This window comes from Neomonachus schauinslandi, chromosome 5 (assembly GCF_002201575.2).
Source record: "Neomonachus schauinslandi chromosome 5, ASM220157v2, whole genome shotgun sequence".
Classification (NCBI taxonomy): domain Eukaryota; kingdom Metazoa; phylum Chordata; class Mammalia; order Carnivora; family Phocidae; genus Neomonachus; species Neomonachus schauinslandi.
The window spans coordinates 15,101,256-15,117,992 of record NC_058407.1 but is presented as its reverse complement, the minus strand read 5'-3'; the positions used below and the strand labels follow the sequence as shown (position 1 = coordinate 15,117,992).

The 16,737-nt window shown below is 46.8% G+C and overlaps 1 protein-coding gene across 3 annotated transcripts in view; it reads left to right on the top strand.

The window, feature by feature from the left end:
• Window positions 1-16,737, top strand: part of BTBD11 (BTB domain containing 11) — a 303,252-nt gene that overhangs the window by 179,679 nt on the left and 106,836 nt on the right. For all 3 annotated transcript variants that reach the window (XM_021687380.2, XM_021687381.2, XM_021687379.2), the window contains exon 3: window positions 7,811-8,015. In XM_021687380.2, the coding sequence (XP_021543055.1) occupies window positions 7,811-8,015 (205 nt within the window). The remainder of the gene's footprint in view (window positions 1-7,810; window positions 8,016-16,737) is intronic.

Genomic DNA, 16,737 nt, shown 5'->3' with positions numbered 1-16,737 from the left:
GATGATGATGGTGAAGATTATGCTGGTGGTGATCATGGTGGTGATGATGGTGATGAAGATGATGGTGCTGCTGTTGAAGATGATGGTGATGGCGGTGATGAAGATGATGGTGGTGATGATGGTGATGGTGATGGTGATGATGATGGTGATAATGGTGGTGGTGATGATGAGGATGAGGATGACAGTGATAAGAAAAAAAAAAGAAATAGGGCTGAATGTTTATTAAGCACTTAGGATATGCTAGACTCCCATGAGTTTTAAGTGACTTATCTGCATTACTTCATTTAATATTATGAGGTAGGTACTGTTATTATCCACCCAACAAATCCATCAGGTCATAAAAATCCCCATTTACAGAGAGGTTAAATAACACACCCAAGGTCACACAACTAGTTAGTGGCAGATTGGAGGCTGAGACTCAGGCAGTCTGAGTCCAAACAGCATGTTTCTAACCACCACACACACTGCCCCTCCAGGAACAGGACAGTGAATGAGGCACAGCCTTTGCGCTTGAGGCTCAGTTGGGGGAAGCAGACATGAAACATGACCGAATTAAACAAGTAACATGTTAGACTTTATTAGCAGGGATTGTGGGTACACAGGGGAAGAGGAGATTCTGACTGGGAGCATCCTGGAGAGCTGCATGGAAGAAGTGACAATTGATCACAGCCTTAAAGGTCTTCAGTAGTTGGGAGAATGAGGAAAAGGGCACCCCAAGGTGAGAAAACAGGAGCAAAAGCAGGGAACCTGGAAGCATAGGTTTAGCTGAATGATGCTCAGAGGAGGTGGTTAGCCCAACCGAGGTCAAAGGTGTCTCAGCATCTTGGGGAACTAGAAGGGTGGTGCAGGGGCCCAAAACATGGACCTTCTTCTCTTCTTCACTTCCTTGTGAGTTTTCTTGTTCAGAGCTCTTTTTTTTTTTTTTTTAAGATTTATTTATTTATGGGGCGCCTGGGTGGCTCGGTTGGTTAAGTGACTGCCTTCGGCTCAGGTCATGATCCTGGAGTCCCGGGATCGAGTCCCGCGTCGGGCTCTCTGCTCGGCGGGGAGTCTGCTTCTCCCTCTGACCCTCCTCCCTCTCATGCTCTCTGTCCCTCATTCTCTCTCTCTCAAATAAATAAATAAAATCTTAAAAAAAAAAAGATTTATTTATTTATTTGAGAGAGAGAGTGGGCTTGCGTGCAATTGGGGTGGGGGGAGGAGCGGGGGAGAGGGAGAGAGAATCTTAAGCAGATTCTGCGCTGAGCCAGAGCCCAATGTTGAGGCCCAATCCCATGACCCTGAGATCATGACCTGAGCCAAAATCAAGAGTCGGATGCTCAACCGACTGAGCCACCCAGGTGCCCCTGTTCTGAGCTTTTATACTAGAGCTTAGAGAAAGACAGATGGAAAGATGATACTCCAGCCTGACGTGGATGGAAGGTACAAGAAAGAAAACATATCACCTTAATAAACTTATTATTCTGATAACGCCAAGTAGTATATGCCATTATTCAAAATTCAGAAACTATAGACACGTTGGAAGGAAACACCACCCACAATCCTACTAGGCAGAGAAATCCTTAGACAACATTTTGGGGGTTTTGGGGGGTAGTTTTGGTACTTACTCAATGCAAAGTTTTTAAATAACATAATCCTGATCTCAGAGTATGCGATTGTGAATTTCAGGTTTTTTCTACTTACCATTTTAACAAGAGGATTTTTTTCGTGGTATTGCAGTTCTGTGTAAACGTTTTTAATGACTGCATAGGTTTTTCATTTTATCACATGGATGTACCAGAGTTTATTTAACCATGCTGTTATTTTTAAACATATATTTCTTTGTCAAGTTTTGGATCCCATAAATAAGGTTCAGATGAAAATCCTTGTGCATAAAGATTTGCTGCATTTTGGGTCCTAACATTGGGAAGGATTCCCAGAAATGGAATTACTGAATCAAGGGTAAGGAGCATTCATTAAGACCTTGGATACATAATGCCAGATTGGATTTGGAGCTGACCCTGGCTGCACTGGGCTGTCTCTGAAATTAGGGTAGGGTGTAGGGTGAAGAGCACAGGCTTTAGAATCAGACAGACCCAGGCTAGACGCTTGTCCGTGCCTCAGTTTCCTTATCTGTAAAATAAGATATCTCAACCTTAACATTATTGACATTTGGGGCTAAATTCTTTGCTGTGGGGACCGTCCTATGCATTGTAGGATGGTTAGCAGCCGCTCTAACCACCCAGAAGATGCCAGTAGAGGCCCTTGGATATGACAACCCAAAATGGGTCCAAGCTTTGCCAGGTGTCCTCTGGTAGGCAGAATCTACTCGGCTGCAGATCACTGCTGTAAAACTGAGTAATATAGCACATGCTTTGCAGAGCACATGAGGATTAGAAACAGTGCACATGAGGTGCTTACTCACTGTCCGTGGCACGGTGTAGGGGCTCAGTGAGTGGCACCTGTCACTACTGTTCGTAATAATCGTGACAATGACATTTTCCACAGCTGGATGCTACAGAGATGATGCCCAGGAGGACGCACGGGATCACCTTGGAAGCCACACCCAGCTCTAGGAGTCTCTGGGTCTTTGGTTCTTTGGCCAAAATCATCCAGCAGTTTCCCTGTCTGCTCCTTCCAGTGGTCACCGTGCATCCTACTATTTAGGAACAGAATTGCTTCTCAGACTTTCCTGATGGGAGCCTTTCTCCCCTCACTGTCCACCACCCCCATGCCCCCTGATGTTTGCAACTCAGCTTTCCTCCTAGAAGACCGTGAGTGCTGTGCTGAGTCCATTACTTGCAATTCCAAGGCCTTCCCCCTGCATGTCCCTGGGGATGAGGGAGGCCCCCCTCAGCCTCTGCCCCCTACATGCAAACTCACCGGAAACCCAGCACCTCTGGAAAGTTCACCAGGCAGTTTTTGAGAGTCCCCAGGTGGCATCTCACATGTAGCCATCCCTTCGTCCTACCCTGCTGGGGCTCAGCCTGCAGTCTTGGCCTCCCGTGATCCTTACACCTTGCCCCTGCCCATGGCTGGTGACACCTTTGAGGACCCTGACATCACAGCCAGGGGCAGAACTGGGAGGTCTGCAGTTCCTTCCAGAGCTTTGGCCCTATCTGCCACGGCCTCTGCGGCTTGTCCCCACCCCTGTGCCCACCAAGGATGTGGTTACTGACAGGTACCAGTTACAGATGGGCTGAGCTTTTCTGCCCAGACTCTGGGGTGGCCAAGCCAGCCATGATCTCTGGAGCTCCTGGTGGGCTCTTGCTGCCACCAAGGAATGAAGACCCCCTTCTCTCCTGCCCTCTCCTGAGGGCAGCGTGGTACAGTAACTGAGAGATCCAGATGGCAGTAGTTTGAAGCCAGATTATTTCCCTGGATCTCAATTTCCTCATTTGTAAAATGGATATGCCACCTGGACCTACCTCACTGGCTTGTGTGGCACCAAAGTGGTATAATACATAGAAAGCTCTCAGAAGTGTCCTGCACACAGAGTGCTATTTAAATGGGTGTCTGCTGTTGCCCACTGTCGCCTCATCCCATGGCCCCAAAGCCCAGCTGCTGGGCTGCTACGCATGTTCACAGCTTTCCCGGAAAAGCTCTCTCAGCTCTGCTAGCGCCCGGGCCAAAGTTCTGATCTGAGAGACCAGGCTTCTGTTGGTTCCAGAACCAGCTTCCTGCCTACATCATCGCTGGTTACTCGTGTGCCCCTCCAGGCCCCTTTCCTTAGGGCAGGTATCATCTAAGAGTGTGCATGGCCATCCATGCAGGTGGACCCAGCAGCCACCACCCCTTCCTGCAGACAGGTCAGACGCTGAGCCCCCTCAGCCGGAAGCTCCCCTCTGTCAGCAGAGGCCGACCCATCTCCTGAGCCCCTCACCATGGAATCCACAATGGCATATATGTGGGGAGACTCAGATTTAGGCCTCAACTCTTCACCAGAGTTTTTCAAAGGCCACACCCTGAGGTAGGTAGATTCTAGAAGGAACTGGGGTGTACTGACTAAGAACATGAGCCCTGGCAGCCTCATTGGAGTTGCAACCTGCTCCTTCCTATGTGACACCTGGGCCAGTTGCCCCTTGCCTTGATTTTCCCATCGCTGAAGTGGGTTTATGTCCTCTATGGCTCTTAGATAATTAAACCGGAAAGTGTATAAACGGCCCGAGACGTGGCAGGTTCTCTGTCTATTGTGGTTTCCGCTTCTGCTGTCACCTCCCTCTACCTCATGTCATCCTCATCAGAAAATTCACAACATCGTCATTGTGCCCAGTCCCAGCCCAGACCTGCCATCTTGTTCTCTTCCAGGCTCCTTCTCTACATTCACTGGTTAGCCTCCCTTTACCAGTGGCTGGAGCTGCCCCTTATGAGACTGACTGATAGGACCGGCCCAAGGCGGGCACCTGGCTTCCTTTTTTCCTCCCTCCCAAGGAGCAGCATTTCTAAAAGATGTAGAGAGAACAGGGAAGAAAAAGCAACTAAGGACCTAAGTGCACCCCCAGACAGACACCCAGAGTGCACAGCTTTATAGCATAGATTCCTAAAAATGTCAACCCCAGCATGAAGCAGCAAATCTGACGCTGGGTCAGGACGCTGGCAGGACTGTCCCCGCACGTCCCAGGCACCGGACCTCCAGGTCTCACCATCCAGAGAGAAGGACGAGCAGGCGGGCCCTGAGCCTAAGAGAGTGGCTAATTTCATGCCCATAGCGTGCCAGGCCCTTCCTCATTCTGCCCTGAACCCTCACACCCACCCAACGGGGGCTCATTTCCTCGCCTGCGAGGCTGAGTGACTTGCTGGTTTGTGCGCTGATGAGCGGCACAGCTGGGATTTGAATTCCTTCTCCTGACTGTGAGCACTGGTTCCCCATATTTTCCATCTGCAGGTCCCCCGGGGGTCTTCCCTGGCCCACCTACCCCTAAGAGAGAATTTCCTTCTCTGATTCTTTTTTTGAGTTTCTTGGGCATATGTTCCCACTGTGGGGAATGGAGAGAGGAGGGTCAGGCTCTGAGCGAGGCATGGTAAGATGCAGAGGGGTGCAGGATGGCCACCCCACCTGCTCTCTCTTCAGCCCCTGCATCTGCTTGCTGTCCAGATATTAAGGTTGGTGGATTATACTCTGGTTCGGTTGTCCTGTTAAGGCCTTAGGACTCTGACAACATGGAAGTTTCCTTGTATCAGAGGAAACTCCTGTATCAGAAATAGTGGCCACTTGGAATCTTGTCTGAAGAAGGATTTAAAGGCAACATCTACACTCCGTGCATAAGAGCTCTGTGATTGATTAACCATGTCTGTCATGGACATGGACTAGAAAGGGGAATATTTGCCATTTCTGCCCTTGGCTGAGACTACATCTCCATAGTTGATTCCCCTAAGGGGAGGGGGAGGTGAATGACTCTCTTGTCAATCTTCTTTTAAGGAAATGGCCCCACCCTCAGACTAGAAAGTGGGCTTTGGGCCTTCAGAGGAGAAACTCGGGCCTCTCACTGAGCCTCACTTTCTTCAGTTTGGATTTGAGGTCAAAGTGTCCTGTTAGAAGGTACAGGTGGATGGCAGAGGAGTGGTGGGCTCCGCAGGCCTGGTTTCTACTGGGCAGTGAAGGATTGAGATTGGAGGAGACAGTCTCCTTCCCCCACCAGGGGCTGCCTGGGTGGGGTGGGGTGGGGTGAAGAGGGAGCAGTAAATTCCAGTTGATGTTTCAGTCTTGAGCCTGAAGGCAGAATTCCGTCTTCTTCAAGGTCTTTTCTCCTAAGGTCTTCAGCTGATTGGATGAGGCCCACCCACATTTTGGAAGATAATCTGCTTTTCCCAAAATCTACTGATTTAAATGTTAAAAGTTAATGTGAAAAATACCTTCCCAGCAACCTATAAACTAGTGTTTAACCCAACAACTGGGCACCATAGCCTCACCCAGTTGACACATAAAATTATTCATCACAAGTATCTCAGATGAGTGTTTCCCAGAGTGTGCAACACATTCCACTGGACGAGTGGAACAGGGCAGTGCATTCAATAACATCGGTCGTGGAGTGATCCTTTTAAGTTCTATTTTAATTCTGATTGCTTCAAGAAGAAAGGCTCCATTTGGTATGAGCCCCTAACACTTTTCTAACACTTATTATTTAGAACAACAACAACAAAAAAAAACCAGGACCAGAATTCAGCTATAAATTAATTATACTGTTTTGTTTTCATCAAATTAACTTTTATAGTGATCTTCTGTTTATGGCAACTGATACTGATCTTCTGTTTATGATAAGTGACAGAACATTTCCTTTTTAGATATCCGTATTTAAAAAAAAAATCTAAGTGAATCCATTTATTTTTTTAAAAGACTTTATTTATTTACTTGTCAGAGAGAGAAAGGGAGAGAGAGAGCATGAGCAGGGGAATCTGCAGGCAGAGGGAGAAGCAGGCTCCCCACTGAGCAAGGAGCCCAATGCGGGGCTTGATCCCAGGACCCTGAGATGAAGCAGACGCTTAATGGACTGAGCCACCCAGGCGCCCCTAAATGAACCCACTGAAAGTTAAGTAAACCATGGCACAGATGGGACTTGGATACAGCTGCACTCATGAAGGTGGTATACAAACAACCTAAGTTCGGGAAATGCCATCTTAGCCTAGAAAAGTCAGGGCTTCCAGGCCCAGCCAGCCTCCCAACAGGAAGGTCCTCCCTGTGCGGCCAACCAGGGAGTATGCATTTGGTTTGATGAAGAGAAGGCTGGTTTCCTTCAGAGAAAGCAGGAGAAAGACTAGAGTGTATCCCAGATTTGCTAGTGCAAAGAAGAGTAAGACAGAGCCCCTGTCCTCAAGGAGAATGGTTCAGTGCGGGGATTCTGGAGCCAGACTGCCTGGGTTCAAATCCTGGCTCTGCTGCTTGTGGCTGCTGGTTGACCTTGAGAAGTTATTTGCCCTCTTTCCTCATCCATAAAATGGGTTTATAAAGGTACCTGCTTTGGGGTGATGAATTGGGGTGCTTAAAACTGTGCTGGTGCATAAATGTCGTTTAAGACTGAGTTGCTGCCATGGGGAAGGACCCACAAGGAAATGGCAGCTCGAACCCAGTGCTCTACCTGCTGTGATAAGAAAGTGCAGTATGTTGGAACGCCTGGGTGGCTCAGTTGGTTAAGCAGCTGCCTTCGGCTCAGGTCATGATCCCAGGGTCCTGGGATCGAGTCCCACATCGGGCTCCTTGCTCAGCAGGGAGCCTGCTTCTCCCTCTGCCTGCCTCTCCCCCTGCTTGTGTTCTGCCTCTCTCTCTGACAAATAAATAAATAAAATCTTTAAAAAAAAAAAGAAAGTGCAGTGTGACACACATACAAGGCGGTGGGGGAGATTCCAGGAGGACTTCCTGGAGAAGTTAATATACCAGCTGATACCTGGATGATCAGTAGGAGTTAGCCTGGAGAAGAGAGAGAATGTTCTGGATAAAGGGAACAGCCTATGCGCAGGCTCAGAGGCAAGAGGCAGTATAGTCCTTGACTATACTTGTGACTAGAGGTAAGGCAGCACTGGGTACAGCAAAAGATGTGACCAAGGGTGTGTCCCAAGGTGATGCACACAGAGGGCTCCCTGTGCCTTGTTAGAAGCCGTGGATTCCAGAAGGGCAGGACTGTGATTATCTTCGCCACCCTCTGTGCTTGAAGTCGCAGCTCAAACCTGGTAAGCAGTGGCAGTCATATAGTGACTGGACAGATGCTTTCCTCTCTGCTCACTGTGGGACCCAGAGGACTTCTGCAGTTGACAGGATCGGAATCTCTGCAGAGGTCTTCAGCACATCTCTGCAAGTCATGGCCGCCTGAAGGATCTGAAATCTTACTTCTGTCCACAGGTGACCTGGTGTCCCGAGCAATGCATCACCTGCAGCCCCTCAATGCCAAGCACCACGGCAACGGCACCCCCCTGCACCACAAGCAGGGGGCGCTCTACTGGGAGCCGGAGGCCCTGTACACCCTTTGCTATTTCATGCACTGCCCGCAAATGGAATGGGAAAATCCCAACGTGGAGCCTTCCAAAGTCAACCTCCAGGTGGAAAGGTAAGACTTGCTTTGGCTCTGGATGGCCAAAGAGAGGAGCCTCCCCCCTGGCCACCACCGCCTTGCGGTGGGTGGGTACTTCCTCCAGGGAGGCACAGGGGTGCAGGAGGGGAGCGATGCTGGCGGTCAGAACTGCACAGTTCCCAGAAACTCACTGGAGGGGTCCAGGTGGGAACCTTGTGTCCCGAGGGGCTGTCTGAGACCCAGGTGGGGTCTTTGAAATGGGTTTGCGTAGGGTCGCTCCAGTTCGGGATAAAAACGGCCTGGGTCAGGAAGGTGGGTCTGCAGATTCCGAAGGGGTAAGGGGCTCTGCTGTGCAGGGTGGCATCCTCGTGAAGACAGCTTTGGGAGACGCTAGCTCCTTGGGTGGGAGGTGGCTTCATTTCCTCCTGGCTGCCCTGGGGACTCCCACTGGGAACCATAAACACCTGCTCAGCCAAAGTGGGCCCCGAAGGTGCGCAGGAGACGGGCTTGCTCAAGCAGAATCCTCAAGGGAAAAGGAGGAAGGGAAGGCTTCCTGGGAGAGGACACTCCCTCTGACCCAGCTTCTGTCCCTCCCTAGCACAGTCCCTCCGCTTCCCCGTGCCTCAGTTTCCCCATCTGTAAACCAGCAGCTCAGCTAAGCAGTTCCCAGGTCCCCTTCTATCTGGAAAACTCCAGGACTCTCTGAGGATGGTTTCACCCTCTCAGAGGCAGGCTGTCAGAAACCAGACTGCCTGGGAGCATCCCTCTTCCCCTGGGAACAACCCGCAGAGTCCATCTCCCCACGGTGCCTCACAAATCAGGCCCCACCTCCACACGGGCCTTTTACTCCAACTATTATACCAGTGACCCATTTATCAAAAGACTAGTGAAGAGAGTGGGTTCTGGGATCCAGACTTCTGGCTTTAAATCCCGGCTCTTCCAGTTAAATTTCAGAGGAGGGTGAGGGCCTTGGGAAAGCGCCTTAACCTCTCCGTGCCTCAGTTTCTTCATCTGCACAATAGGGCTACTGAAAGTAAATCCTGCATAGGGCTGTCGGAAGACTGAGTGACTTGAACAGTGCCAGCACATAGTAAGTGCTCAATAAACGTTTGCTGTTGTTTCTGTTGTTGTAGACACTCTCTGCATGTAGGCGAACAACTCCCAGTTTGGGCTCAACGCGGTCTTCTTTTCTCTGTTAAGTGGTTACAAGCCATTTTGGGATGCTCACTGGCTGCTTAGCTCCTGCAGGGACGGACTGGGGCTTAACTGGGCTCCCTTCTAAAACCACGTCTCCTGGCTTTCGTTTCCAGGAAGAGAACGGAGCATGAGTAGACAAAAGTTGCTGAGGTTTTGTTCTTGTTTTGTGTTTGAGAATCCCGAGTTAGCATGAAGATTTCAGTCCCGCCTGGAGTTAGCTTCATCAGGCCTCCCGTAATCTAGGCTGAATCAGTGGGTACCCTGTACGGATTTTCATGTGCCCAGCATGCCCTCATTGGAGAGGTGGCAAAATGCCCATTGTCCCTGGGCAGGTTGTAACCTCAGTGCGAGACACCCAGAGTGCTCCCTGTGAGTGTGTGGCCTTCGCACTGAGTGAACGAGCAGCAGCCTCGGCCTGTGGGGCATCTAGCTCTTCGGCCCCCGCCCCAACAGCCTGTACGATAGTATCTGGCTCACCGCCCACCAATGTGCACATGACCCCCAGTGGACCCCCCTCCATCTCCAGCCAGGCAGTGCCTCCTCTGAGCTCCAGAACCTTCTCGTCCTACTCAGCCTCGGTTTCCCCATCAAGTCTCACACACTCAGACTGGTTCTTCTCATAGCACCTTATTCTTTTCTGTGTAACACTTACTGCAGCTGGTCATCGTGATTCTGTTACGTGTTCGTTTATTGCCTGTAAGCTTCATGAGGGCAGAGAACACGTCTGTTTTGGGTTTTGGTTGCCACTCCACACCTAATGCCAAGCTCAACATCTGGTGCGTGATGGGGAGTCAGTAAATATTTGTAGAAAGAATGAGCAAACCTGTCAATCTAGCTGCCTGTGGAACATTTCCCATTTGGGTGTGCTCATGACTACCTCACATCTGAAGTTACCCTCCTTCCCCTAAAACCAACTCTTCTTTCTCTCTCCCTCAACTCTAAGAATGGTGTCACCACGAACCCGGTCACCCCTGTCAGAAAACTAGGCCTTGCCCCACACTCCTTCCTGTCCCTCACTCTCTCCTACGGCCGCTGGTCAGCAGGTCTTACTGACGCTGCATCTACGGCATCTCTCATTTCTCTGTCCCCCACCCCCAGAGATTGCTGCCCCTGTGTGGTTGGGCACCTTGTTCCCTCTTACTTCTGTTACTGCATCTGATTTCTAAACAGTCTCCCACAGTGTGAGGCTTAATATCCTCTGAGCTGCTCCGTCCACCTCACAGCCACCAGACTGAAACTTCTAGAATGTGAATCTCATTGTGTGATGGACTCCTTGCCCCCCACTCAACACAGGGGCATGGCCCCATTACATTTTCCATTACTCGGCTTCCATCTTCCTTCTGGAATCCCTTTCAGGATTCAGAGTGCAGCTGGAGTGGCTGTCAGTCTGAGGAGACCATCTGAGATTTCCAGACTTTCTGGGACAAGATGTAAAGATGCATGAGCTTTGAGGGAGAGCAGAGTAAAGAGAACATGGCCCCAAATGTGTTGAGTCAGTTCTGTCTCGACCTTTCCTATCTTCTTTGGTTGATTTTTCAGGGGTCAGCACAAAATGCAAAGTAGAACTTGTCATTTTTTTTTTAAAGATTTTATTTATTTATTCATGAGAGACAGAGAGAGAGAGAGAGGCAGAGGGAGAAGCAGGCTCCCAAGGAGCAGGGAGCCCGATGCGGGACTCGATCCCAGGACCCTGGGATCATGACCTGAGCCGAAGGCAGACGCTTAACCATCTGAGCCACCCAGGCGCCCCAGAACTTGTCATTTTTGAGTTGTATTCACTTTGGTCCTCCAGAAAGAGTGTGGATTTGGGAATGAGATTGACTTTTGGTCTTGTATCCCAGCCCTGCTTCTTCTAGCTCTGAGACCTTGAACAAGCCATTCCTCCTCACGGAACCTCTTTTCCTCAACTGTAAAATGAGAGTGGGACCAGCCTCACGGGACTGGTGTAAGCAATGAATTCAATATGGTAGCTAAGCCACCAGCACCATGCCTGGCATGAGAGCAGCTCTCCTCCTCCTCATGCCCCAAAAGAGTAGCTGATATTATATGTCTTTTTATTTAGCAGGGCGGCTCTAAAATCCTGTTGTTGTTGTCCCTACAGAAGCCTGTGTGTGTTCCTTTTAGACAAAAAGCTATTTCTTCTGTTCCCTGATGGAATAGGCATTGGTGTTTAGCATCTGAAATCACACATGGAAGGGCTTCAGAGGAGAGAGGACTTCTGTTTTCAGTCACCAGCTCCCTACCAAAACCTCTGAACAAGAATTTTCCAGTGGGTGGTGTACTCTAATTTGGAGTTGTTTATCTCTCTTTCTGTCTCCTCACCCCCAAAATCAAACAACATTTCCTTAACTCTTTATTTTTATTCTGGCAACATCAAGTAGGGCCATGGTGCTTATATGGTTTTTCACTAGACTATTCTTCAGGAAAGGGGTGAATATCATTTGCTTTTGTCCATTCCCAGCAGAAAGTCTGGAAACATTTGTGGACTGAAATATGGATTGCTTTGTGCCTCAAATTGTCTCTGCTTGTCAGAAGAGCCTTCTTCCCTGGCTGGAGTATTTGGAAGTAGGCCTACATGCCCTATTTTACCCTTTCATGTGGGCCCAGCTTGAGAGTTACTACATTTGTTTTGGATAGTTTCATTTTTCACTGCGGGATTTTGAAGAAGCTCAGTGCCAGTGTGAAATTTCTGTAGTTCAAGTTTTTCCAGAACTTTGGCTACTAGTTTTTGAGCTTCTAAAATCTTGCAGAGCAGTTCTTTGGCTGGAAGCATGTACTGGGACCAGGACCTGTAAAGAGCTGGAGCTCCAGAGTGAGATAGACAGGCATGACCCAGACCACATGGAGTAGAGACTAAGACTAAAAGGCCAGACTTGGAATCCTGTTCAAGTCAGGTGTTTGCAAATTCAACATGGAGAAGAAAGAGGAGGAAAACATTCTTTATCAGGAGAATCTGATCTTCGGTATCGCTAAATCTTCTATGTGCCAAAGGCTGGTCACTGAAGATTTATGATGCTCTGTGAAAAACAATGCTAACCTTGCAAGTGCCTCCAGGAAGAGAGTAGCTTCAGATTCCACTGAAAGAAATAAATTGCAATCAATTATGGTACCCAGCCTTGACTCCAGCCCACCCCACTGGTTTGTGACTTAATTTTTTTAATTCCTTAATTCAATTTATAATAAAACTCCCTGAGGGCAGTCTACCTTTTATATGTTTTTCTAGATCCCAACATAGTATTTTGGCACATTACACATGCTTAACAAGTATTTGCTAATTTAGTTAAAAATAAACACAACCAATGTCATCAGCAAAGCCTGTTTTGTATTGGAGCATCAGATGTTCTACAAAGAAATCTTAGCTCAGATGTCATCCTTATTTCTGGCTTTCATTTATCAAATATTTCTAAGAAATAGGTAATAACTGGGTGTTACTCACAAACAATGAGTCATGGAACACTACATCAAAAACTAATGATGTACTGTATGGTGACTAACATAATAAAAAAAAGGCAAAAAAAACTTAAAAGAAAAAAAAAGCAATGTTACAACCAAAAAAAAAAAAAAAAAAAATAAAAAAAAAAAAAAGCAATGTTACAACCAAAAAAAAAAAAAAAAGAAAGAAATAGGTAATTCTGCTTAATTTTTTCCTAGGACAGAACCTTCAGTAGTTCAAATTGAATATCAAAATAAACACATATCATAATATCAATCAATCAATAAAATCTTTCAGGTACTTCAGATATTTTTACTTAAAAAACTCAGATTTTCTAAGATTTATGATTAGGCAATATTTTACTATATATATTTATATGTAAATATATATGTTTGATTAGGCAGTATTTCTTTTGTAAGGTTTATGTTAGGCAATATTTATTTTAGTAACGATAAATGTAAACACCTTAATTTTTATAGTAGAAGCTATATGAGGCTGCTGGCTTTAAATGGAATCATCTTCAGTCTGTGACAAGATTTTCCTCCCCTATATCATTACTGGAAATACCGGTGATTCCTAGATGTGTTTGGCCACAGATGACTTCAGTAATGACCACAAAATGAAAAAATAGTAGGATAAATTGGACTATTTTGTTGCCTGAGGTAGCTGGTAATGCCTGAGAAGATCAGAGATGGGTTTTACCCAGAAGACTACTCAGTTAGGTAGTTCTGTCCTCCCCCGGTCTCACTGAAAGCAAACAAAAACACACAGCTAGGCAGTGGGAGCTCTTGCCCCTTTTGCAAGCAGAGCTGTATAAACAGATGTGGTGCACTGTCTACCAGGGACAGCTGAACCAAAAACATAAGTATACAATCACCAATCACCAACTGTTTGGGAGAAAGGAAACAAATCTTAACAAATGGAAGAATTTACACTTGAAGAAACAGAGCTAATAAAGCAAACACAGCAGACATTAGAAGTTAATGGTACCCAAATACATCTTCCAAGACACTCGCCCTGTCAAAAGATCACTCCAGCACATCAGTTCTTGATGCTTTCCCATCTGTGGCATATGTGACAGGTAATAGTCAAGTGTTAACATACACCAGTGGGCATACTCCCAGGGTTATGCAAAATTTCCAGCATGCTATTATAATTCTTCCTTGTTCCTTCACCCTAAGGAGTACATATCAGAATGCAAGTGGGCAGAGGTTTCCTTGACACAAACAGCACTACTTAGTTGCAAAGGTTAAACCTACTATGACTGCTTAGAGCAGAAAGAAAACCTCTGGAAGGCCCAGTGTAGGTAGAAGGTTACCAGGTCCTTTCCCCTTCTGCACGAGAATTGGACCTTGGGTTAATTCTCTAGCTCTGTTCTCCTGGAAACATGATAAAAATTGCAGTATTAACTATGTTACCAAGCAGCAAATATTGCCTAATCATAAATCTTAGCATTGATAAATTTGATTTGGCCTGCTAGTACTGTAAATACTTTATAAATACCCAGATTCTAAAATCTTGCAGAGCAGTTCTTTGGCTTTCCTGAATCCACTGGCTCTTGTCACTGGCAGTGACCTTGTAGGAACCTTGAAAACTCTATCTGTGGAGTTGCTACAAGAAATATTGGGGTTCATAAACCAGGATAGTTCTCACAGTCACTCAGGTGGATCTCATCATCTTGCACCTGAGTGTTACCTGGACAGAAGATAGCTCCAGGATGGCTGACTATAAGGACTCCCACTGAAGGGAACATTTGATGCTATCCTGCTGGGCCAAGTGTGACCTATGATAGTCCCATGAGTCTAAATGTTTAGTAGAGCTTAAAAAGACTTCTGGTGGGTGTTAAAGCCAGAGAACGAGGCTGCAGGGCTGCACAACCTAGAACAGCATCCAGGTTGCACCCCAGGACTGCTCTAGCAAAGACCTCAAGGCCACCAGGGCTGGGCACAGACACTTAACTTCACACCACCAATGCTGAGCATTGGACACTCTTAGCAGGACCTCTGCACCATTACCCATGAAAGCTGAATGTCTCTACCAACACCCTAGTGAGATTCATGTTCCACCTATGTCACACCACTTGCTTCCAAATCAATGGAGCCCAGGCCACATGCCTGCACCCTAGCTGCAAGGGAGTCTGGGAAGGTGAATTTCTGCCTTGGTGAACCATGGACTAATAATATGGGAAATTCTCCAAACCCAGTAAGGTCGTCAGTGGTTCTGACCAAAAAAGTTGACAAAGGTGTACTATGCTCTTCTAATCTACTTGTTTTTAATATAAATAGCACACAAGTCAATCACTTATACAGCTCAGTACTTTTGACCATTGTTAGCTACACATCTCACAACTGATGAGCTTACACACCACAGCTGAGAACCAAAATACCGCCTCAACATAAGGACCCTTTAGACTAACACTCTGGGAACCTGGATAGAAAGGAGAAGGAGGGAGAAGGACTATTCCTGGCATCCTCAGCAGGGATGCAGAATGCCTTTTCCCAGAGGAAGAATGCTACTTCCTCATCTTCCCAAATCCAGTGATCACGTCTGGCACAAAAGACCCGTCATATGCCCAGCCCAGTGCTACAGGGTCCTGGAGAAATCCAGAGTCAACAGAGACATGGGAACATGCTAGAGTGAGGGGGCCACAGCTGCAGGGCTGTATGTGGGCCTTGGTGGATTGGCCTAGAATCCCAACAACCATATAAACAAGGGGGAAAATGCATGTTGAGTTCTAAATAATTAACTTGAGAAAGTTTTAAAACATGATCCGTTCATAACTTGAGCATGGCTGCAATTTATTTCATCTGGCCAAGGTAAAAACAACTCTAATCCCACTCTTTTTCAAACTGTGGGTTACAGCTCATTAAAGGGCCATTAAATCAGTGCAGTGCAGAGATTGGCAAACTATACCCCACAGGCCAAATCTGGCCCGCTGCCTGTTTTTATAAAGTTTTGTTGGAACACAGCCATACCTATTTGTGGACATATTATTTAAGGCTGCTTTTGCACTTTTGATTAGCTGTGTCAGAGACCAAATAGCTCACAAAGCTGAGAATACTCTTTGGCCCTTTCTAGTAAAAATTTTCTGACCCCTGATGTTGTGGGTTATAACCTAAATTTTTTTTTAAAGATTTTATTTATTCATTTGACAGAGATAGATACTTGATCCCAGGACCCTGGGATCATGACCTGAGCCGAAGGCAGATGCTTAACGACTGAGCCACCCAGGCGCCCCTATAACCTAAATTTTTAAAAACTGAACTAGAACAGAAAAAATCCAAGTAGTCTTCATGAGGTAAGGTAAGGATGTTTTGTGAAACTTCCTTTTTTCCCCCACTATATTAACTTAACTGGAGATGATTAATTTGCCCAAGGTCATGTAGCTAAAGTTGGAGAATTAGTGTCTGAACTCTTGGAGTCAGGCCCTGGTCTGTGCTCATATTCATTAGGCTGTTCTGCTATCAGTGGGCTATGATTTCAAAAGAAATAATAATGTTTGAAAGCCTCACCCCTAATCCCTAGAATTTGTTTTATAATCTTCATGATTGTTTGTAGGATATGAAACTAATATGTTAATGTATTAAATAAAATGTGGTGACTCCAAAAAAAATCAAGAAAGAAGACACTTTGAATCACCCATAAGCACTGTGACCATATAGGGCATATATTCTGTCTATATCAAAGTCTTTTGGTTGTTTCACAAAATAAGGACTATGCAGTTTTGTTGATCCATGTCATTGAGTAGCCTTCGAAAGCACGATTTTTCAAGGGACCGTTCCATCACTGGGCATTTAAAGTCAAGAGAGATCCGAGAACAGGCATATTGAACATGCTCCATAATGAAGAAGGTGAAGCTGAGCCCTAGTGGGATGAGTGGACTTGTCTGGGGTCATAAGTGCACCTGCAGCAGATTCACAGCGTGGTGCCTCAGGGCCTTTGCACAGGCTCTGCCTGCTTCATGGAACATTGCCTCCTTTCTACCTCTCTGTCATCTGGCTTAGTCAGTTCATCCTTCAGGACTGATTGTAGGCATCACCTCCTCCTGGAACCCTTCCCTACCACCTCAGGCTATACTAAGTGTAGAGGGCCTAGCTCAGTGCATAGCATATAGTAGGCACTCAATAA